The sequence below is a fragment of the Podarcis raffonei genome, chromosome 5 (genome assembly GCF_027172205.1).
Source record: "Podarcis raffonei isolate rPodRaf1 chromosome 5, rPodRaf1.pri, whole genome shotgun sequence".
NCBI classification, from domain to species: Eukaryota; Metazoa; Chordata; class Lepidosauria; order Squamata; family Lacertidae; genus Podarcis; species Podarcis raffonei.
The window spans coordinates 27,173,001-27,196,944 of NC_070606.1; the positions used below are offsets into that span (position 1 = coordinate 27,173,001).

At 44.8% G+C, this 23,944-nt stretch overlaps 1 protein-coding gene and 1 long non-coding RNA gene across 2 annotated transcripts; both read left to right on the forward strand.

Moving 5' to 3' along the window:
• Positions 1-871: 871 nt before the first annotated feature.
• LOC128413858 (protein NDNF-like) lies at positions 872-9,074 on the forward strand. The gene is made up of 4 exons (XM_053388307.1): positions 872-1,314; positions 3,954-4,146; positions 6,531-6,664; positions 7,302-9,074. The coding sequence occupies exons 2-4, from the start codon at positions 3,962-3,964 to the stop codon at positions 8,651-8,653; spliced, it is 1,671 nt and encodes a 556-aa protein (XP_053244282.1). The 5' UTR covers positions 872-1,314; positions 3,954-3,961; the 3' UTR covers positions 8,654-9,074.
• Positions 9,075-9,127: 53 nt separating this feature from the next.
• LOC128413859 (uncharacterized) lies at positions 9,128-11,204 on the forward strand. The gene is made up of 2 exons (XR_008330495.1): positions 9,128-11,097; positions 11,133-11,204. It is a non-coding gene; the product is annotated as an uncharacterized LOC128413859 (long non-coding RNA).
• The last annotated feature ends 12,740 nt before the right edge of the window (positions 11,205-23,944 follow it).

Sequence of the window (23,944 nt, forward strand, 5' to 3'; positions counted from 1 at the left end):
ACTGCTCCCAGAATTTGCAAGCATCATCTGAGGCCCTTCTTCATGTGCCCCCTCCACAAGAGATCTGGAGGGTGGCAACATGAGAATGGTCCTTTTCTGAAGTGGCTTCTCATTTGTGGAATGCTCTCCCCAGGGAGACTCACCTGAAACACTCATTACATATTTTTAGGCACCAACAAAAATGTTGGCCTTTTAAATGTGTTGATGGGGGGGGTTGGTTGGCTGGTTTGTGTTTGTTTTATTATGTATCTTGCGTTCTCATTTTGTATTTTTGTGTTGTGAATTGCCCTATGATCTTCAGCTGAAATTTATTATTTATTTATTTAATAATAATAATAATAATAATAATAATAATCCTATGTGTACTTATCTGGAAGTAAGTCCCATTGAACAAATGGGTCTTACATGCTTAGAATCCAGCTGCAAATTATTTTAACTTTTAATTAAATATAATTCCTACAGGTCTGATAAACCCATTTTATTATTATTGAAGCTATCACAATATACTTTTAGGAGTGTCATTGCTCTGAATCATGGGGGTTGAAACCTTTTTTTCTAATATGATAGTTTTGTCTCACCAGGGTCTTCTTAATTTCCAGCTGATTCTCCATCCTATGTGCCCATTCTACAAACCTTAGGCTTGGGCTTAGATGTATACAACAGTTGTGTGTGTTGTTGTTTTTAATCCACCCATTTATTCACGTTTATTGATATTTAATGTCAAAGAACAGTGAGTTCTCCAGTTCCAAATGACTCTGATGCAATTCTGATAGCAGAACACTTTAGAAGTAGGATAGGTCCCTGCCCATCCAATTGAAATTACGCGGGGACATAACCAGGCTGTAGGCTACCTAATACTACAAAAGGGTTAAATGAGCACACACACCTCCCACACAGACACGCTTTTGCATTTCTGTCAAAGACCCACTCTCTAAGCAGCCACCCGTGGGGCATGGCGCTCCTTTCTAGCTGAGCTGCCTGCCTGCCACTTTCCACAAGGAAGAAGAAGAAATTTGCTCTCAAAATACAAAGTTGTAATATATTTGAACAAGAGGTATAAGGGAGCTGTTTGGTTTTGCAGAGGCTTAAAGAAAAACAAAAGAACTTTTCTCTCTTCGCCTATAAAACTAAAAGCTTTTATTTTTTTTAATCCTCCTGCTTGAAACATATGGAAAAGTCAGTTCAGTCCTATAAAAACAGGTTTCCCAGTTGTGTTTTTCATCTGCCAGTGAAGATCTCAAAAAGTCTGGGTCAGAGTGTTTCATCTGGATTTCTGCACAGAGAGAAAGTTGCCAGGATAGGATCTGTCTAAAGGTAAGTGCAGTAAAATGGTTAGGTTCCTCCCTCTCAATTTATTTTGCATTTATTTATTTATTTATTTATTTATTTTCACTGCCAAGAATCTGTTTATAGGTTTGTAGGTTTATGGGGATGGTATTCTATTTCGGGTCAGCCTACAATATCTGTCTTTACCAGGCAAGAAGGCTTGGGGATCAATGCAATCTGTGACTGCTGTTTACCTTTAAAGTATGGAAAACCTAAAGTTCATGTTGATTTAGAAGTTTGAGTATTTATGTTGACTTTATAAGATACGGTTTGAGCAAACAAACTGCCAAAGGAATATAGCAGTACATAGTGAGAATGTTAATATACTGTTATTCTTATTGAGGTGATTGAGATGCAAAAGAATTTGGCAAGCATCATTCATTCATATTTGGACAGGGTTTTTTTTTTTATATGAACCATTTACTTCCCTGCTTCACATTTTATGAAGGCATCCTAAATCCTGAAGGCAACATAAATGCTATCGCTTTTGAGGTGTAGGACAGAATGTGATGCCACATTTTGTGGCTGATGAAAATTGCCTGTTCTTACGATACATCACTGACAAGCATCAGACTTACAAATTCAGATGTAGTGCAGTGATACTACTACAGACTCAAGACATAAATATTAACCAGAATTCTAACAGCTAGTGGATTTGATCTACTGATCTTTTTAAAAAAAAACCTGCTAAATAATAAACGTCGTTTCTTTGTTCTTCTGTATTTATGGCTTATTCTCTCTCCTCCCACTGTTCGTGAATCAAATTTGCTAATTTATTGACTGTGTGCTACAGTTCAGTTTAAGGAGGCTTTCTCCCAAAACTGATACTGTTCTAAGAGCACCCCCTATCTACCGACACTTTGCTCTGCAGCTACAATGGTTGTCAGAAGTTGGCAGTTTTCCCCACTCTGACCCATACGCTGCTCTATTTTTTCTCTCTCTCTTAATCAATTAAAGCAATGGTCTTTCCAGATGACCAGTTTATGTTGTGACAAACGTGCTGCCATTTGCTTCTTCGTTATATAACATCCAGACATCACAAATTCCCAGCACTCTGCCATAGAAAATGCAGCTCTTTTCCGTGGCAAGTGGGACCGGTTGTGGTTGGAAGTGTTGCCTGGGATGTGTCTGCAGGAGTGCCTATTGAACAGTGCCTGTGACGTCACTCGTGCTAGGTGACATTATTATTATTATTATTATTATTATTATTATTATTATTATTATTATTATTTATTTGTAGCCTGCCCACTCTGGGCGGCTTCCAACAAAGATTAAAAATACATTAAAATGTCACACATTAAAAACTACCCTAAACAGGGCTGCCTTCAGATTTCTTCTAAATGTCAGATAGTTGTTTATCTCTTTGACATTTGATGGGAGGGCGTTCCACAGGGCGGGCGCCACTACCAAGAAGGCCCTCTGCCTGGTTCCCTGACAGCAACACACACAACCATAATTTAACCTTAACTCCAGTGCTCTTCTATCTACCTTGGGACACATCCAGACAATTAGTTCAAAACATTCCCAAACCAAGTTCCATTCAAAGACAATGATGTAAAACCCAGTGCACCCAGTCTGCAAGGGAATGGGGCCCACAGGCTGAAAAATATTTAGCACCCCTAAGAACCAATAACAGCTCTGGACCAAAAATACCTCAAGGACCGCCTCCTTCCATATAAACTTACCCAAACTCTGCAACCATCTTCTGAGGCCTTTCTTCATGTGCCTCTTCCGTGAGAGCGTGACAACACAAGAACGGGCCTTTTCTGCAGTGGCTCCCTGTTTGTGGAATGCTCTCCCCAGGGAGGCTCAGGTGGTTCATCATACACCTTTAAGTGCCAGGCATTCCTCTTTAACCAGGGCTTTGGCTGATTGACATCCAATGCCCTTTTAAAATGTGTTGGGGACGGGGGATTACAGGGCTGCTTTAGTTTGTATTTTTATCATGTATTTTGTGTTTTTATATTGTGATCTTTTATTATAACCACCCTGAGACCTGCAGGTGTAGGGAGGTATATACATTTTAATCATCATCATCATCACCAGGGTATGAATATTGTTTTCCTTCATTTAAAAGATTGACATATTGCCCCACATTCAAATAATACCACAGTGATGTACAATAAGGAAATCGCCTATAAACCAGTCTTTATATCATATGTGTGCTGTATATGTGCGTGCGTGCCATACCCTCCAACATTTCTCCAATGAAAATAGGGACGTCCTAAGGAAAAGCGGGACATTCCAGGATCAAATCAGAAACTGGGACGGATTCTCTAAATCAGGGACTGTCCCTGGAAAATAGGGACACTTGGAGGGTCTGGCATGCATATGCACACACACACACACACAAGAATCCAATAAAAACAACATGTCAAAACAGCATTAGTTAGAAACCATTCAAGTGGGATCACAGGCCATGGAAAGCTTTAATAAATAGGTATGTTTGAACAGCCGGAGGAGGCATCACACAGTAGATGTCCTGCTGTATGTTTAGATATGAAATTCAACTCAGATAGGGTCTGGCTGAACTATTTATCATCTGTGATCTGTAGTTTTTCAATAGCATGGTATAGAATTTAAGAAATCTTCTCCAGCCTTGTTAATGTGTCCCCTGCTTGTTGCAGCGCTCACGATGTCCGGGTCCCAGGCTTGCCTGCCCCCAGTGCTCCTCTTGGCCATGTACTTCTGCCATTCGACAGAGGTAGCGCACAGCATACAGCAAAGCTTCAAGAGTGAGCTCCTCAATTTTTACCATACATTCATCCTCGCAGACGGCAAGGAAACCACAGTGCACCTCTTGGAAGATATACCCAAAAGGTAAAGGGAGCCTTATCTATCCTTTCATTTCATCCGAATTCTTGCAGCCACACCACACCCTAAACCTCCTCTGGCTTGCAGGACTTCTTCAGGAGAAGAAAAGGCTGAGGAGTAAACTCAGCACAACTCCAGAGTGGATTCCCTAAGACGGTTGGGTGGCGCCTTGAATGCCTCCTTCCAGAGACTCCTGCAGCCAAGCTGGTGCCAAACGTATTGCTCTACTTTCCTTTAGAAAAGGAAAGAGCCACTAACCATCAAGGGGGGCGGGAGAGATAGCAAGCACTTGTTTACAAAAATCTGCTAACCACACAGGACGTCATCTAATACACAACCCTGAAATACCAGAGAGAGTACATCCTTTTGTTGCATCCTGGTAAAATATGAAATCTGCAACAAGCAACACACCCCATCTAAGATCAAAATTATACACTGTCGGTCTACAGCAGTCAGAAGAGCAAGCTTAAACAACTAACAAAATAGCTCCATTGTGTACATACCCTCCAGAAATAAGTACTGTGTTTTTCTGTGTATAAGACGACGCTTTTTGCAAAAAAATAAAAAGGCAAAAATTGGGTGTTGTCTTATACATGGATAGTGAATGCAGAGGGGGGACATGCGATTAATGGCAGCAGCAAGCAGGAGATTGGCAGCGGCAATTGGGTGGGTGATTGGTGGCTGCGGCAAGGCCTGCTGGTGATTGGCTGTGGCTGCGGAAATTGGGAAAGTGATTGGTGGCTGTGGCAAGGTGGGCAGACAACTGGTGACTGCGGTGAAGTGTGCAATTGACAGTGGCTGTGGCAAGCGATTGGCAGTGGCAGGCAGGTGAGTGAGCAATTGGCAGAAGTGACCTCCCCCAACCCCCCAAAAGCTAAACAACTTAATTTCTTAATTTTGGGTTAAAAAAAATAGGGGTCCTCTTATACGTAGGGGTGTCTTATACACGGAAAAATACGGTACCACCACATTCCTTAGCAGCAGACTCCATCTCTTCCAGTTGGTGGGATGATGGACAAAGTTCTTCATTATTCATCTCCAGAAATGAAAGTGATCTGTGCTGTTTACGTATACTTGCCTCAAGAATAGATAATCAGACACACATCTGACAAAATGCTAGCTCTATTTGTACTGGGGGTAAGGGAATCATTCCTGTGAATGCAGAACTTAAGGGAGCCAAATCTTAATTGGAGCCAAGTCTAGAGGGACGTATTCCTGAGGAATGCAGTGATGCCAAACACAAACCCTGCAAATGTTAGCTTCCTCAGTTATCTCATAGGAGCCACAGAAAACTGAGTGAGAGTTGGGGGGGGGGGAAACAAGCAGAGAGAAGAAACTGGCTTTCATGAGCCCCTAACAATTTATAATGTCCCAAAAGAAAGTGTGGCCGACTGGCTGCAATCCTCAACTGGAACACTCCCATTGTGGGTTACAATGCAGGGATCACAGAGATCTCATTTGAAGAAATATATGGTTTTTCATGATATTTCTATTATATATTGCTTCTACAAGTAACAGTATTATGCAGCTGAATGTGAAGTTCTCTATTATCACCATTTTTGCAAGGAGGTTCTCTGCTCTGTCACCAGTAATTCTCTGCTATTCCCCCGAGACACCAATTCATCACATTAGCACCTGTAAATCCAATGCATATTCATACATGAAAGCCAGCTGCTTCGTTTCAGACACAGGCACTGCAGAGAATGGGAGAGGAGCAAGGCCATGTAAATGCTACCAGGTTACATAATGTATAGCATGACCGCAAGAGCACATAGAAGAACTCTCAGAGGGGCAGTAAAAGTGAAAAGAATAAATTGGGATAATTGGTTGTGGTTTTAAAATATGGCATCTATCCTCAGTTGAAGCAACGGGTTGAGTTTTAAAATATTTATTCCAAATGGACTTACAAAATCCATTTTATAAGTATCCTTGCTAAAAACTGGGGCTCGCATTAAAAACAACACCTTATTAATCACATAGAAATCACCCATCCAACGCATTTGAAAACAAATTCTACCTTCACAAAGTCTGGATGTGAGGCATGCGACTACGTGATCAGACAATGTTACAAATCTCCCAGACGGTCTCAGCAGTCACAAAATAAAAGACTTGTGCATGTGTAGCCGTAGTTTGCAAGAGGCCCTCTACTGGGATTGTGGTTGCTGTGAGTTTTATGAAGTTGTCTGCAGATTTGAGCTGAGATGTTACCTGGTGGTCCGGTGAGTGGCACAGCCCCAACTCAGTATCCACTGCTGTAGTTCCCAGACTTGTGAATGGGAAGAGCTCATTGATGCTGTATGCATCTTCTCGGACTTGCTAGGGATGTCCCTTCTAGTGTCCCTACAGTGTACAATGACTCTCAAGGACTCTTCTTCTCCCTTCTTTCCAAGGTACTATTTTGTTTTAGAGAAAGGCAGGACCTCTGCACCGTTCACTGTGAGAGTGACTCCGTGCGATGTCCCCATTGAGTGGAGCATCCGTGTCCATAAGACTTCAGCAAACTACCTTGGAAAAGCAGCACGTGGTAAGAGATACATGCAAGGCCATGGATTAGGAGGGTCATCAATGTTAGCTAGCCATTCATAATGGTTGATTCATCCCTCGGCTCTATTTTTCCTTCCCGACAGCAGAAAAAAATACTGGTATATTTGTCCCAAGTGAATCTCCACCCCACCCCCCGTCTCTCCCACTTCCTCATTTGTCACTCTCATCGTCTCTCCTATGGGTACTGCTATGTGCCCTCTGTCTTTGAGCTCTTTGCTCTCCTACTTTCAAGGCTCGCCGGGTTCTGAGAAGGGGGGTATGGAATGCTTTCTAAAGACACTGTGTCCATCAGCTGTCATCCCCTTGGTGTTTCTTCCCCCCCCCCTCCTCCTCCTTTTCTCCCATTATTTCTCAACTTTTTCCCTCATCTGCCTCTGAGCTGTGACCTCCCTCAACCCCCTGTTGTAAACCTAAACTGCCTTCCTCTTCCTTCTCCCTGGAAGGGTCACGCGGGGGAAGTGGTCTCCACCATTCCTCCTCTGCCCAGTCCCTGACACCCAGAAGGGAACAAGGCCTTCAGTCTGAAAAATGTTCTCCAAACCTAGCTGAACATTTCTGCCCATCCCCCAAAGAAGCGTGACTTAAAATATTTTTGCATTTCCATATGTTATTGACAGATGATTTGGACGTTCAGGAAGCCTTAAAGTTTCCAAAGACCATGAAGACCGTGTCTACTCTCTTCAGCTACAGAGGCAATTCTGTGGAGACATACATGGGGACATCTTACTATTCCGCTGTCTACGTGCTGGAATTCCTGTCCATTGAAAGAGATACCCAAATTACGGTGTACCTAACAACAGACACAACTTCTGAGCATCTGTATCCAGAACTCCCAACAGATCCACGCATAGATGTCGTCGGCACTGGCCACACCACGGTAACCCTGGCTTGGAAGCAGAGTTCAACAGCCCTGCAGCACAAAGAAAATGTCCAGTATTGTCTTCTGGTAAATGAAAGGCATAACTACAAGAGCTTATGCGCAGCGGAAACAGCCCTAAGACCTTCTGGGGTGATGTCGCAGCAAGCGTTAGCGCTCTCACTATCCCCATATGTCCTGGACCCTCAGCAAGTGATGATCTCGCCCAACGGCGAACTGAGCCTTGTTAGCAAAGCTGGCAATGGGGAGGTGAGGCAAATATGTGTTGGCACCAAGAAGACCTACACAGTCACCAACCTGAGACCCAGCACTCAGTATTACTTTGATGTGTTTGTGGTCAACTTCCTCACCAACGCCAGTGCTGCCTACACTGGAACCTTTGCCCGAACCCTCGAGGAACCGGAGCCCAAAGTCACCATCCTAAAGGATGGGAAGGTGATTCAACTCACCCTGGATGGGAGGAAGCAAGCTTTCCATGATCTGCAGTACCAGGCTGTGCAAAAGCAGGTTCAGTTTGCTTTTCAGTCTTGCAGTGGCCAAATACAGGTCGAGATAGCCAGAGGTGGGAAAGTGCTCATGTCAGAGACCTTTGCCGGCTTGAGGCACTTCATGCTGAAGGGAAGGCCGGGAGACCTTTACCTGGTGCACTTGGGTTCCACAGAACCTTCAAACGCATCTGTGAAGGTACAGGTGTCCTCTCTCTTCCACAGGCCTTTCTTCCCAGTCTTGCCAGAGAGTTTGAAAATCAAGTCATTCAGCAAGCTGAGGACTTGCAATTCGGTCACCATCGCCTGGCTGGGCACACAGCAGATGAGCAAGTACTGCGTCTACAAGAAACAGATCGAGGAGGACCAGGTGTGGATGGAAACCAGGAACGCTGACAGGTGCTCAGGGCCAGAGTCAAGGCAAAAAGGCGACAAGGTGCTATGCAAATACTTCCACGATCTCAATCTCCGGCGAGCCGTGACGACCGAAACCATCAGCGGGCTTGAAGCAGGCACAGTCTACTTATTCGATGTTTACCTCATTGGGCCTTCTGGGATTCCTGTCAGATATTACAGTAAAGTGGTAAAGACGCGGAAGAAATGTTGAAGTTCTCCTTCAAAGATGGGTTCCTGAGGAATGACAAAGTTGGAGGAATTCCATGCACGGGCAGCATTTGTGACCCACGCCACTCAAAACGTGCTCGGAGTGGGACAGAAAACAGTGTTTTACGTTGCAAGATTGGAGAGGTGGAATCTCTGTGTAGAAAAGTAGACTTGCTCCCAGGACCTTTCCCCCTGCAATTCTATCTCGCTCTTATCTGCAATTTCATTGAAAGGGTTTAAAACAGAAGGGTGGTATCCAACTAATTTTTACTCAGAGCAGACCCACTGAAATTAGTACGTCTAACTCGGCCGTGTTCATTCTGTCGTGCTCTTGAACACAGGAAGCTGCCTTATTCCAAGTCAGACCACTGTCCTATAGAGCTCAGTATTGTCTACACTGATTGGTGGCAGTTTTCTAGGGTTTCAGACAGGTAATCTTTTCCAGACCTATCTGGAGAAGCCAGGGATTGAACCTGGGACCTTCTGCATGCAAAGCAGGTGCTCTAATATTGAGCTACAGTCCAGACTACAGAGGCTGCTTCCTCATGGCTAAATTCCATGCAGTAGCAGTGCAATAGATAGGCCCGCTATCTGGCTGTTCTCCCAGAGAGGGGCACAGAAAGGGTAAATCTTAGTTGAACACCACCCAAAGCATTTATCTTCGAAACCTACAAAATCCAAAACTGGCGTGAGGAAGAGGATAATTTTAATGGACCTAAAGCAAACATACTTTGTAATATATCTCTCCAATGAGAATTCAGTTCCCGGAATCCACTCCCTCTGCCTTTGGCAAAGTGCAGGTAACCTCAGCAGAGTCTGAGAGGAATATCGCAGTGCAGACTGAAAAAGTGACCCACAAGAACTTTGCCTCGCTGTCTGAAAGTTGGGTATTCAGTGGGGGTGAACTGTTACTCTTTTTTCCACTGTAGTAGTTTCTAGCTTATCCCATGCATAGAGCTTGGGAGAGCTAAAGGAAAGAAAGATGGTTTAAATTCAGCCAATTCTGTTACTACTCCACCTTGCAGGGACAAACCGTGGGGGTTTCTGTACCCCATAGCTCCCATGTTGTGAGGCACCCACACCCACACCTCGATGTGGGTCTCATAATGCATTGGCTGTCCAGTGATTTGCAAGGCTGAATATACCTAGAATCATGTGCCAACAGCCCTATTCAGAGGTTGCTCCTTCATAAGTTTCTCATTCCATGGGTGAGAAGGCATTAAGGAGAGATTAATGTCAGCCGTGGGGAGCCAGCTCTTCTCATGGAGTCTCGCTGTGTAATGAAGAACTCTACTTGCACAGGGTTCTGAATGGAGTAGGGCTGGCTCCCTGCTGCAGATATTTCGCCCCAAAGCATGGAGACTCTAGGGGCCAGACCATCAGGAATGTGTTGGGGAGGGTGGAGCCAGCAAGCACCCACTTGCTCACCACTTTTTTGCAATGAGAAATGTGTGAGTGAGAGAACCTAGGCCTAAAGAAACAAAGGTCTAAAGAATAGTAGTGACAGATAAACAAAGGAATAGGCAAACAGATCTATAAACTTTCCCAAGAGGGTTTATAGAAGATCCCCATAGCATAATACTTCCCAGTTAGAGAAAACGCCATTTCCTTAGCTGAACCAGCAATTGATCTGCTAACCACGTCACTTTTTGGATTTGAGATATTTGAATTGAAAGAATTCAAATTCAGGGCTGGCAGTGGGAAATAATTTGATGGGTCTGGATGTTTTCTGGAGTTGAGATCTGGAGTACCAAGATGGGTTAAAGACATTGTAAACCTAAATCAGTGACACACAGGATGTTTATGCATTACCGACTTAAATCACTGCTACGGCATTCTTGTTCTCAACTTGGATTGAAGCAAGTTTGACTATTTCATAAGAAACAACAGGCTGGATATGGATTGTGGCTGATGTTGTGTGTGTACCACTTCTCAAACCAGTGGTGGGAGCAGTCCTGGCAGTCCCATTGCCTGCAGATATCGGAATCCAGCACCTAAACTTGTCTTTTCCAGATTTGGGTAGCATTTCTCTGCGTTACACTAACTGATGAAACAGATTAGCTTTCTGCTGCCTCGTCCTTCCAAAACACACACCAAAGTAGAAGTAAATTGGGAAAGAGGGTAGAGTTCACTCTTTCCTTAAACAATTGCTGGTGCTTTCCGAGGGAGGTCTTGGCAGGTATCACAGTATGAGAACTCTATTTCTATTACAGTTAAGACCTAAAAGCCACAAACCTTTGTTCTCTAAGTCTTCTGATCTCATACACTCTGAGCCTCATAAACAGCAGGTTAGGGAACTGGTCCAATCTCAACTGTCTCCATTTTGAAAGTTCATCACCTCCTGCCCCAGCCCAGACACTCACCTGTATAGAATTCCTGATGTTCTTTACCTACCAGGCTAGTGCTTAAATGCAAGGCTAGGCTAGCATGCTTATATCTAAGCACCTTGTTTAAGACCTTGTTTTTAAAACCTTGTTTTTAAGACCTTGTTTTTATTTAAAAGAAAACATCAACCTACATTTGATTTAAAAATAAAAACAGAAACCTGGTTTTTATTTTTTTTTAATTGTCAACTTTCATTCATTCAGTTCCTTTGTATTCTCATCTCTCGTGTTTATAATGGAATCAGCTGTATCCTGCACTTGACTCATTGAAAGACTACTTTGCTTTTCCACTGTGCCACTCTTATTTAGTAATTCAATAGTCTGAGTAGAACATGTCAGTAGTAAACAGTTATGGACAACTGTTGGTTATAGTAGTTTTTTCTTGACGTCATGGCTCCCGAACAGGGTTGTTGCTTTTTAGCAAAAGTGAAGAATGTTGGGAAGGGAAGGGAGTGGCAGGAACTGGGCAGAGGATGAATGGTGGAGACCGCCTCCCCAGCCTGACCCTTCCAGGGAGGAGGAGGAAGGCAGTATAGATTTCCAACAGGGGGTTGAGGGAGGTCATAGCTCAGAGGCAGATGAGGGGGGGGGGAATCACAGGAGAGGGGGAGGCAGAACCGGAGCAGCAGCTGGCTTACACAGTGTATTAGAAAGCATCCCAGACCTTCCATCTCCCAGAACCTGGCGAGCCTTAAAAATAGGAAAGCAAAGAACTCAGAGGGTATGTAGCAGCACCTGTAAGGATATCAGGGAGTTACTCAAGAGCAATCAGGCAAATGCCTCCCTGGTCGGTTGTAAAGCCTCATTATTGGTGCCCAAAAGGCTTCACCATGCAGAGCGCCACTATTCCATGGCTCGCTCATTCACTGGCAGAATCTGAGAGTGGGCGGTCCTTAAACCTTCCCCAGCAGAGTAGTTTCTTGACGCCCAATCTGCGCTTCCCCTCTCTGCGCGGAAGCCTACAGTGCAAGGAGGGCGTGGGTAACGCAGGACCTCTCTCCTCCCCGCTTTGCTCAGGCAAGGTGTCCTGGCACCGCCTCACCTCCTCCGAGCCCTGAAGCTCCTCTCCACTGGAGGCGTGGTTACTCTCCTCCGCTGAGGAGGTGCTGCTTCCCACGATCTTTGGGGGCTCTCTGTAATCCATCTGTCTTTTCCCCTCTCACCCCTGAGCCGATGGCAGTTCCCTGACAGCACCTGTACAAATGACGAATGAGAAAGTGGGAGAGTTGGGGGGTGGGGTGGAGATTCACTCAGGACAAATGCCATTATCCAAGAGGCTGGGTTCTATCGCCTCTCTCTGTAAATATTGAAATAAAAAAGGATGGTAAGAAACTTTTCCTTGTCTTTGTATGTTCCTGAGCAACCATCCGGGAGCCGCTGACAGCATCCTGACAGGGAGGGAGAGATCAGCCTTGTGTTTAACTACTTGCCTGGTATTCATAGGAGATGAGGAATTCCATACAGGCGAGTGATCAGGGTGAGAGAATGGATTTATCATCTCCTCCCCCTCCTCCAACCAGCTTGGTTTCCAAGTAGGCTGCAAAAAATAAAAAGGAAAGTCTCTTCCCTCATAGCAGAGAGGGGCGGTTAAAAATTTTTCTCTTTCAACAGATGGGTTGGACACACTACTGGGTCACAACCTGATCTAAGTTGAGGCACAGCAGCAGCCAGGACTGGCTCGACCATGAGGCGATGTGAGGTGGTCACCTTAGGCAGTAGATCTGGGCTTGAGGAGTATGCTACTCACCACCGATACCATGCCTCCACTCCCACTCTGCTGCTGTGGGCAACCACTACTGTCACCACCGCAAGCGTACCACACCCCTGCCATGGGAGCATCCCTGCAGCCTCCCCAGGTGCTCATGTGTTGATCAAAGCTCCAGGTCTCTCCCGGTCCTGCTTGGAAATCCTAGGGGTTGAAGCTGGGGCCTTCTGCATTGCTCTAGCGCTGAGTAATGTCCCTTAGGTCTAACTCCTCCCATGCAGGCTTTTTCCGATCAGGAATGTTTACTGGAAAGAAAAAATGCCCACATAATCTTTGGCCATCTCTCAGCCATAAGGCAAGCTCCAAACCTCTAAAGAGAGGAGACAGAAAAATGGAAACCTCTTTCTTGGAGGAAGAAAACTTTTGCCATCTGAAGGGTGTATTTCAGCACAGCACTAATTTCAGAGATCCTTTGTGCTAGTGCCACTTTACAGGGGCATTAAGGAAGGGTGCACATCGCCAAGGGCTGGAGAGGTGAAGGTCACACAATGATCGGAAACAGCCAGATGAATCTTTTGGCTATGTGTCTCTCACTTACTGTATATTGCATTGGCATGGCAAACCTGAAAGAAAAATAGACTTGAAAAACAGCTCAGAAGCTGAACGGAGCCCATGCACAAAATTGACTGTCTTGATGAGTGTTAGGAGACAGGAGGCAGATGTCCAAATCCTTTTGGGGCTGATCTGGCATTTTAGAGAGTTCCTTTCCAATTGTTTTCAGATCATCATGTTTCTTAGTAGCCTGAGAGAATAGCAATTGCTGTCTTGGAGTGCACAGATTTTGCCTCAGCGCAGTGATTAAATTGAATTATATGTACTGATATATTTTCTTTTGTTCAAGGAAGAATGTCAGACCCAGTCAGTATGATGAACTGTCAGAACAGGAACTCATTCCCAAAAGCTCAGCGGCCAATCTTCAGATGTTATTCTGTGGCTTAATATTTTGAACGCGGAGGCTGTCTCCAGAACAATTTGATACCAGGCTTTGTTGCTTCTTTGGAAATTTGTTCTGAAGGATAACCTCTTTGCTGGACTCTTATGCAGAAGGTTGCTCCCGTTGCAGCTGGAACAGAAACAAAATGGATCTCAGAGTTTGGGGTTAATGGAGACACATAACATAATCACTCGGAAGGGAAGGGGGGCAATGTTCTAGTGGCATAGCAAATGTAATATGAGCCATGGCCTTGGAGTGCGATAAAGTACAGTTGTTAATCAAAGGCACCATCTTGTGCCCAAGATCTGTGGGGCCCAAGTGTGTGTGTCACATGTGTGTGATGTCATGGCGACAAGGCACAGAGCGCATTGCATGCAAAACACCACATCGTTGGGATGAGACTGAGAGCAGTACGTAATGCTGCGCAGATTCTTCTCTCATGTTCAGGAAGAGCCAGCCACACCACATTTTGCTCCAAATTCAGCCTCCTTTGCCCTCTCAATATTGATCATAATATAATAATTTAATAATAATTTATTATTTCTACCCCACCCATCTGGCTGGGTGACTTTCAACAGAACCGTAAAAACAGAATAAAACTTCAAACATTAAAAACTTCCCTAACCAGGGCTGCCTTCAGATGTCTTCTAAAAGTCAATTAGTTGTTTATTTCCTTCACATCTGATGGGAGGGGCAGGTGCCACTACCGAGAAGGCCCTCTGCCTGGTTCCACGTAACCTCACTTCTCACAGGGAGGGAACCACCAGAAGGTCTTTGGAGCTGGACCTCAGTGTCCAGGCTGAACGATGGGGGTGGAGATGCTCCTTCAGGTATACTGAGCCGAGGTTATTTAGGGCTTTAAAGGTCAGCACCAACACCTTGAATTGTGCTCATAAATGTATTGAGGTCACCTGCCAGCAGATATTGAGGTCACACCTGCACATACCTTTATATGCAACTGCTTGAAATATCGTTGAAATATCAGGATGTATGTTGAAGTTCAAGGCGGAATTAGTGTCACATTGTGCTCAGAAGGAAGTCCCATGGCATTCAAGAGGGCTCACTCCCATCATTTTAAATGGATAGAGGTTGGGTTGCAACCTGTTATTGTAAACTCTGAGATGTTTTGAGCAGAGAAATTAAGAAGCAGCATATATAAAGTGGGGAATGGGGTGCATATGTTTGTGTGTCACCATCTTCTGCAGCTGCTGTGCACATGAGAAAAGATTAAAGAAGCCATTTTAAGTAGAAATATATTTTGCCACATTCTGCACACCTCTTATCATATCCCGGCATTTCAGTGAAGTTCAGTTCTGCAGACCTAATACCAGTGAAGAATGTTGTCTAAAAAAATATAAATTAATACTTAGGACCACTAGAGGGCAGAGCAATATTAAGAAAGTGAAGAAAGCATGACCGTTTTGGTTTATGGAGAAACAGAAGGGATTCAGTCAACTCCAAATAAGACTATTAAGGTACATATAGTCAGTATCCAAATAAAATCTTCACTGACTGTATACAACCCAGAAAAATCTTACAGCAGGCCCACTCCCAGCTAGTACTGTAGAGAAATATTGTTTGAGAAATAGTGTGGTCCTGAGATGGCGAGGGTTCAAATCCCACTTCTACTGTAGGCTCATTGTTTGCCTTTGTCTCTCATTCTTAGCCCCCCATCTGTGAAATGGGGCTAAATTGCTTGCTCGACAGGGTTGCTGTGATGGTAAAGGCTTTGGATTGGATCTAGATTCAGTCATGACTAAACCAGTCATGGTTTGAAGGCCCATGATATGATTACCTGGCGAAAAACTAAATGGAGGTGGATGTGCTCACGCCCTGGGTGGTTCCATGTATGCTGCCTTGGGTTCCAAGAAGGAAGCCAGTCAGTGTATAGATGTAAGCCAGCCCTCCCCAACCTGGTGCCTTCCAGATATTTTGGACTCCTGTTAGCCCCAGCCAGCATGGCCAATGGTCAGAGATGAAGGAGTCCAGCAGGAGAGGCTGGTCTACTAGGGTGAGTAGAGCTGGCCCTGCCAAGTGTAGTCTGCCCCCAGCCAGCCCTTATTTGCCTATCTCCTCCTTTGCTTCCTAAATTTTACTCGCAGTGAAATGAATGGCTGTGACTAAGTTAGAGCCATTAATTTCGGAGGGTTTTGTCTGGGTAAACCTCACAACTAATTTAGCGGGTGGCCCTGGTTGTCATGGTCCTCCTCCTTATTCTCTCTTGTATAACTCAGCAGGGAGGAGGGCTGAACCAGAACTACAGTAGTACCTCGGGTTAAGTACTTAATTCGTTTCGGAGGTCCGTTCTTAACCTGAAACTGTTCTTAACCTGAAGCACCACTTTAGCTAATGGGGCCTCCCGCTGCTGCTGTGCCGCTGGAGCACAATTTCTGTTCTCATCCTGAAGCAAAGTTCTTAACCTGAAGCACTATTTCTGGGTTAGCAGAGTCTGTAACCTGAAGCATATGTAACCTGAAGCGTATGTAACCTGAGGTACCACTGTAGTTGACTCTGCCCATCATTTGCTCTGGCGCCACCTACTGCTGACCTCCCTGCCTTCTGCCCTACCAGTTCCAATGGGCACTGACATTCACAAGAGCCCAGCAACATCTGGAGGACCTCAGATTCCCCTCCCGGCTTGACTCCATCTCTTTCAAGCTTCATATCTGTGACTAACTAAGACTGCTTTATTCTATCCAGTTGTTACTGCAGCTTAATGCTTCTATCACCCTGATATTGAACTTGTTTTAACCTACTCCTAATTACATTATACTGTTTTCAGTGACTTTGGGGTGGCTGTTGTTGTTGTTGGTGAACTTATCATTTTGATGTGTGTGCAATTATGTACGCCGCTTTCAATTTATTTATAAAGAGAAGCAGAGTGGAAATGTCTACATAAATCGCTGGCACCATTCATGAAATAAGACCTCTCGCTGGCAGGGGAGCTGAGTTCTGAAAGATCAGCTCCAGCTAAGATTGAAACACTGAAATTTAAAGGGCCTTGTGTGGCACTCTAGGAGGTCTCAAGATAGGCTTTACCCTTGACTCTTATGCTACCACAGCAGCATGCCAGAAGAAGTCAGTGTTGGCCTGCTTCTCTGCTGTGCTTAGGCTCCTCTACTGCCCCAGATGGACAGGAGGCAGTACTGCAACTGCTAGTCAAGTAGGGATCAGGTCACACCAAAGGACTTTTAAAATATTTTCACACTGATTGCTTTTTTAAAAAAAATTAATAGTTGCCAGGCACACAGTAGACAACTTCCTCACTTTCCCATGCTTTTAGAAAAGCCCAGCTGAGGGTGTCATGGCAACTGATGTAATTTGCGCTGTCATCTTGCTTCGTTTATTTTTCACGAATTATTGAGTCCATCCCACTTTGCATCTCATTCTCCTTATTAATTTTGATGCTCTTTCATAGGATTTTGTAGTTGGTTTCAAAAACTTCTCTGTGGGTTCTGCAACACGAATTCCAGCCATGTAAACAATAACACATTTGGGTTTATGGGATTTCACCTAACTTTACTACAGGCATGCAACATGCGTGTATGTGGAAAGGAAATTGCTTATGTAAAGTGAAGCAGGATTTATTAATACCAAAAAAATGATTTTTTTTAATTAAAAAAAATATGCTTCAGGGCATCTTAATCCCACAAGCACTTATAGAATTGTGCTCCATGTGGGCTCACTACAATGAGAGCACAAAACAGCAAATTGTGTGATGTTTGGTAAGCAATTTTGAAAGATGCAAACTTGGTTCGCATCCCAGCTCAAGGCACCCAGGAAGGCTGGAGGATAGATCAATTGTAAAAGAAAAGAAAGGACACTCACAAACACCCCTTGGGCACCTTAAGAGTAAGGTAAGCACAAAAAGAAGCTCTGGACCCCATGCATGATAATTTCACTGAATCCCCCCCCCCCAATTCATAATAATTCCTGAATGCAATTCCTTTTCTCATTCATGGATTGGGAGTGGTTGAAAAATGCAGGAGAAATTTTCAGCTCAACACCACAAGGAAGTGCTTTTGCTGCACAGATTGTTGCCTTTTTTCAAAGCAGTTGAGAAACAAACTGGCACAGCCATTGCTGTTTGGGTGCTTTTTGAAATGCACTTCGATCGCAGGCACCTGATTGGATATAGCCTGTTCCATCAGATTGACATGTCTCTTCCCCCACTGCACTGCAGCTGAAACAGACGAGGCTGAAAGCAAACTCTGGAGATGTTGTATGTCAGTTTCACCACCTGCAGTGAGTCTTCACACTTTACCATGCAACTCTCTACCAAGGGAAAACCCCAAAGCTTTGCCTGGAAACTGACCAGTTTCTGCTCTCAGTTCTCACTTTGCGGGACAAATACTTCTCCACTCATGCACTGGAGCAAGAGTGCTTTGGTAACACGGCACTCTGAGTGACGCGGGTGGCGCTGTGGTCTAAACCACTGAGCCTTTTGGGCTTGCCAATCAGAAGGCCAGTAGTTCAAATCCCTGTGATGGGGTGAGCTCCCGTTGCTCTGTCCCAGCTCCTGCCAACCTAGCAGTTCAAAAGCACTCCAGTGCTAGTAGATAAATAGGTACTGCTGCGGCAGGAAGGTAAACAGCATTTCCATGAGCTCTGGTTTCTGTCACGGTGTTCCGTTGCGCCATAAGCAGTTTAGTCCTGCTGGCCACATGACCCAGAAAGCTGTCTGTGGACAAACGCCGGCTCCCTCAGCCTGAAGCAAGATGAGCGCCGCAACCCCAGAGTTGCCTTTGACTGGACGTAACCGTCCAGGGGTTCTTTACCTTTTACCTTACTCTGAGCGAGGACAAAATATGACACCCCCCACAACTTTGAGTAGGTTCGCATATAAATATAGGTATTGTTATTATTATTATTATTATTATTATTATTATTATTATTATTATTATTTTGTGCCCCCCAGCTAAGCGCTCTGTACAGCAGAAGCACCTGCACTGCCCTAAATCCAGTGCTAACTTGTCATCTAACCTTCTTTTAAAAAATGGATACTATGATTGTAACTTTGGAGGTGGGTGCCATTTTAAACAGATTTGGGCAGTACTGACCTGATCAAACTTTGCTTGGTCAGATGACTGCTTGCATTAAGTGCTAGCTTATGGCTGAGACACTTTTACACTGTTGGTGGGTTGTTGTTGTGTTAGTTTTAAAAGCATAACTAATTGTATGTAAAATTATAGGCCAACCTTAATTAGCTACAGCGCCCAGAATTCTTTGAGAGAAATAATGTGCTTTGAGTGGTACTGTGGTACCTTGGGTTACATACGCTTCAGATTACATATGCTTCAGGTTACAGACTCCGCTAACCCAGAAATAGTACCTCGGGTTAAGAACTTTGCTTCAGGATGAGAACAGAAATCGTGCTCTGGCGGCGCGGCAGCAGCAGGAGGCCCCATTAGCTAAAGTGGTGCTTCAGTTAAGAACAGTTTCAGGTTAAGAACGGACCTCCGGAACGAATTAAAAATCTAAATAAACCCAGAGGCTCCACCACAAGTTGTGAAGAAAGCTACAAGACTCAGGACTATAAATCTATAAATCATGGTCAAGGATGATGGGAGTTGTAATCCAACAGGATCCAGGGGGCACCATGCTGTCTACTGCATCTTTCAACAATGTTTTGAGTGTAAAGTTGGAGTTTCCATCTTGAGCAAAGGGTCTCAGGAATTTTGAGAGAAGCTAAAGGAGTTTCCAGAGGCAACATATCTTAGGGAGATGCACCACAAACCTATTTGAAACCTATGTCCACTGTTAATAAAAGATAAAGGTAAAGGGACCCCTGACCATTAGGTCCAGTCGTGGCTGACTCTGGGGTTGCAGTGCTCATCTCGCTTTATTGGCCAAGGGAGCCGGCGTACAGCTTCCAGGTCATGTGGCCAGCATGACTAAGCCGCTTCTGGCAAACCAGAGCAGCACACGGAAACGCCATTTGCCTTTCTGCTGGAGCGGTACCTATTTATCTACTTGCATTTTGATGTGCTTTCGAACTGCTAGGTTGGCAGGAGCAGGGACCGAGCAACGGGAGCTCACCCCATAGCAGGGATTCGAACCACCGACCATCTGATCAGCAAGTCCTAGGCTTTGTGGTTTAACCCACAGCGCCACCCGCATCCCTTTAAATCCATATAGCTACTTTTAAAATTTGAGGCTGCGTGCACACCATACATTTAAAGCTCATAACTTTCCCCAAAGAATCCTGGGAACCAAAGTTTGTTAAGGATGCTTGGAGTCCGAGCTCTGTGAGGGTTAAATTAAAATTCCTAGAATTGTTTGCAGTGGGGACATGGGCTTTAAATGTATGGTGTGATACTAAGACATTCATGGAGTGCTCTCTCTCTGCTTTTTTAAAACTGATAATGAATAGTGCTTAATACAAACTTTAATTATTTACATTGCTCTAAATTATAACCAAGTAACAGACGAGTGGAATCATAGAATTATATAACTGTAGAGTTGGGATGGACACTGAGAGACATCTAGTCCAACCACCTGCAATGCAGGAATCTCAAGTAGGAAGCCTGTTACTATTTCAGTGGGCTGGGCCAGCTAATATTTTGCTCATACTGTGAAAATGGTTGCATTTAATGATTTATTTTAGATTTATTTCTCGCCTGTATTTTAGGCACCCAAAGGAAGCTGATAAATGAGACTGTCCACCTGCTATCATTGTCTGCCTCATAGCCTTGAGTCAGAAGTTAAAATATACCAGCTATTTGAAAAAGTCTTTCATCACCTCTAGGATACTGCCATTTTTACTTTTTTGGCACGGATGTTTCAAACTCCCGATTAAGAAAGGTATTCATAAAATGTGTGATAATAGAACGGATCAATCAAAACATACTGAACATTCTTTTTCAAATTAGATTGAGAAACAGCGGTTGGTTTTTTTGAAGCTTCTTTTGCAACATCTTCAAGCTCTTCCATCCGTCCCACAACCTTATAATAGGACCAGGAACATTTGTGTGGTTTTGCAAATCTCTTGTGGGGTCCACTAATAAACATACATGTAAACAGAGGCTGCTACTGGAAAGGGCTTTAGCTCAGTGGTAGAAGATCTGCTTTACATGCAGATCTGCTGGTGGGGCAGGAAGAAACCTGCACCTGAAACCCTGGAGAGCTGCTGGCACTCAGTGTAGACAGTACCAAAGATGTGCCAAATATTTGGGATAAAGCAGCTTGCTATGTACCCATGCTAGGGTATGGTTACCAGATTTTTTTCAATGAATCTGGGGACACTTTTTCCCCCCTTTGAAGCTGAGTAGCAACAGAGAGTCAGTAGTGGAGATGGTGAGGCAAAAGACCCTGGGCCCAAGCACACATGCATATTGTATAAACATGCAAAGCCCTTCTTTCGCACCCTGTGAAACATAAATGCGCAGTTTTTTTAAAAAAAACTGGGTGACGGCCGCCCAACCGCAACTCCTGAGCCTCCCCCAATCAGTCAAAACAAAGGGGGAAGGGGGCAGGTGATCTGTACCGCCGGATGTCCCCGGTTCCCCTTCAGCAGTGGCAGCAGCAGCGGCAGTCAGCAGCCCAGAGCCAGCCTGGTAGTGCAGTTGGCTCTGGCAGTTGGCTCTGGCTGGCTTCAGGAGCTGCTCACTGTCATGGCGCCCGCCATTTTTCCTCTCTGGAAGTCCCCATATGATGGGTTGCGCATAAGACACATCATATGGGGACTTCTGGAGAGGAAAAAAGGCGGGTGCCACGGCAGCAAGCAGCTCCTGAAGCCAGCCAGAGCCAACTGCGCTACCAGGCTGGCTCCGGGCTGCTGAGGCTGCCGCTGCCACGTTTCCCAGGGACAGATTTGCAAATCTGGGAACATTCCGGGGATATATTTTGTCCAGGGACAGATTTGCAAATCCGGGGACTGTCCCCAGAAACCGGGGATGTCTGGTAACCCTATGCTAGGGGTTTCTTCAAGCACACTGATCTTAGCAAAGTGCTCCCCAATTGTCAGACTGCTGCCAGCGACTCCCGGCCAGTTGCCCAGGGACGTACAAAGACAAGGAAATGTTTTTTACCACCCGTTTTTTATTCAGTATTTACATAGAGAGGCTTTAGAAACCAGCCTCTGGGGTAATGGCATTGTCCCGAGTGAATCTCCACCATCCGTCTTTCCCACTTCCTCATTTGTCACTTCTACAGGTGCTTATATGTTCCCTCTGTCTTTCAGCTTCTTGCTCTCCTACTTTCAAGGCTCGCTGGGTTCTGGGAGAGGGGGAGTCTGGGATGCTTTCTAAAGACACTGTGTCTGTCAACTGTCAACCCCCCCCCCCGGGGCTTCCTCCTCCTTTTCTCCCATTATTTCCCAACTTTCCCCCTCATCTGCCTCTGAGCTATGACCTCCCTCATACCCCTGTTGTAAATCCAAACTGTCTTCCTCTTCCTCCTCCTTGGAAGGGTCAAGCTGGGGAGGCCGTCTTCACCATTCCTCCTTTGCCCAGTCCCCAACATCAATGTTTGGTCCTTCAAAAAAGGAGAGATTGTTGTTGCTCAAATGTGCAGCTGGTTTCCTGCTCCTCAAACCACATTGGTGCTTCAGTAGGTCCAGAAAGGGTGATTGTGTATGTTTCTATGAGGTGAGATGCAGCGATTACAGCAAGAGACTTTATTGAGCCGATGGCTAACAGAACAGAACAGTCAAACAGGGGCAAAGCATATGTGTATTTCTGAAGGCCTGGGCCACTCCCACTCTCAACGTGATTGGCTGTCTAAAGCCCCAAGCTGCAAATCATAACCCAGAGTTTAAGAGCCAATGCCAGTAGCCCAAACCCTGACAATGCTACGTGATTGGATATCATGTATCGAAATAAAACACATGGCAGGCTCAGGGAAACACGGAGCACTGCATACATAATATAGCATCAGGACTGCATTCAGAGATGCCTTCCACATTCTTGGCCTGACTTTGTTTGCTGCTACAGTGAAAGGGCATCCATGACATCATCACATCCAATGATGATGGCATTAGCAGCTTCATGTGGGGCGTGGTAGAATAAAAACAGATTAAATGGCAATGAGGGCAAATGAATCACAAGCCAGGTGGAGTGCTTGAATTAGACCAGGGGGAAATCCAAGTTCAAATCTCCGCTGAGCCATTCATTACAGTCTTTTAGCCTAATGTACCTCACAGGGTTGTTGGGAGCATAAAATACTTAGACTGTTTGAGTGGGAATGAAGGATGCTAGGTGGAAGGGTGTTAGGGAAAAAAATACACAACTAAATACAGTGAGTGTCAAAAAGTCACATCCAAATCATACATGTAAAATGCATTTATACTACTTTAATCATCATGGCTTCCCTCAAAGCATCATGGGAACTGTAGTTTACCCCTCAGACACCTACAGTTCCCACAAACTACAGTTCCTTTAAGCTTTCAATGTGCTTTTAATGTCTGGTGTGGAGGTGACCAGCAGAAGGTGATATCCTTTTCTTTTCTTTTTAAACATTCATGGAAATATAAAACTACTTTTGATTCTGCCCTCATTATTATCATGTATTATCCAACCTGGGACGCGGCTGGTGTTGTGGGTTAAACCACAGAGCCTAGGACTTGCTGATCAGAAGGTTGGCAGTTCGAATCCATGCGATGGGGTGAGCTCCCATCGCTCGGTCCCTGCTCCTGCCAACCTAGCAGTTTGAAAGCCTGTCAAAGTGCAAGTAGATAAATAGGTACCGCTCCAGCGGGAAGGTAAATGGCGTTTCCGTGTGCTGCTCTGGTTCGTCAGAAATGGCTTAGTCATGCTGGCCACATGCCCCAGACCCTGTCTACGGACGAACACCGGCTCCCTCGGCCTGAAAGCGAGATGAGCGCCGCAACCCCCAGAGTCAGTCATGACTGGACCTAATGGTCAGGGGTCCCTTTACCTTTTTCTTATCCAACCTGTTGTGAAGAATCCAACTTGTTGGCCTTCATAATTCACACCTTTACTGCTGGTGGTTTTCGGGCCTCGTCCAAAGCATCATGCACACAGAATCATTTCCCTACATAGTTTCTTATTTCTGTGAGAGAGGGGGGAAATGGCTTTGCGGCATTCGTCTGTTTGCCTTACTGCTGAGAAAGAAATTCATCCAAGCTCCTTCATTTCTGAATGTAGCCTAATAAAATAAAGTCAGTTCTTTCCCCCTCTCCAGTAATCCTTGAGTGTATGTGGTTCTTTTCTAGCTAGATCCTGCGAATAATTTGCCAGCTAATGACCTCCT

Excerpts from the sequence above, each read along its gene's own strand:
- LOC128413858 (XM_053388307.1), top strand. The coding sequence starts at position 3,962 with ATGTCCGGGTCCCAGGCTTGCCTGCCCCCAGTGCTCCTCTTGGCCATG. Across the intron at positions 4,147-6,530 it reads TTGGAAGATATACCCAAAAG|GTACTATTTTGTTTTAGAGA; the intron begins GTAAAGGGAGCC and ends CTTCTTTCCAAG. Across the intron at positions 6,665-7,301 it reads CCTTGGAAAAGCAGCACGTG|ATGATTTGGACGTTCAGGAA; the intron begins GTAAGAGATACA and ends TGTTATTGACAG.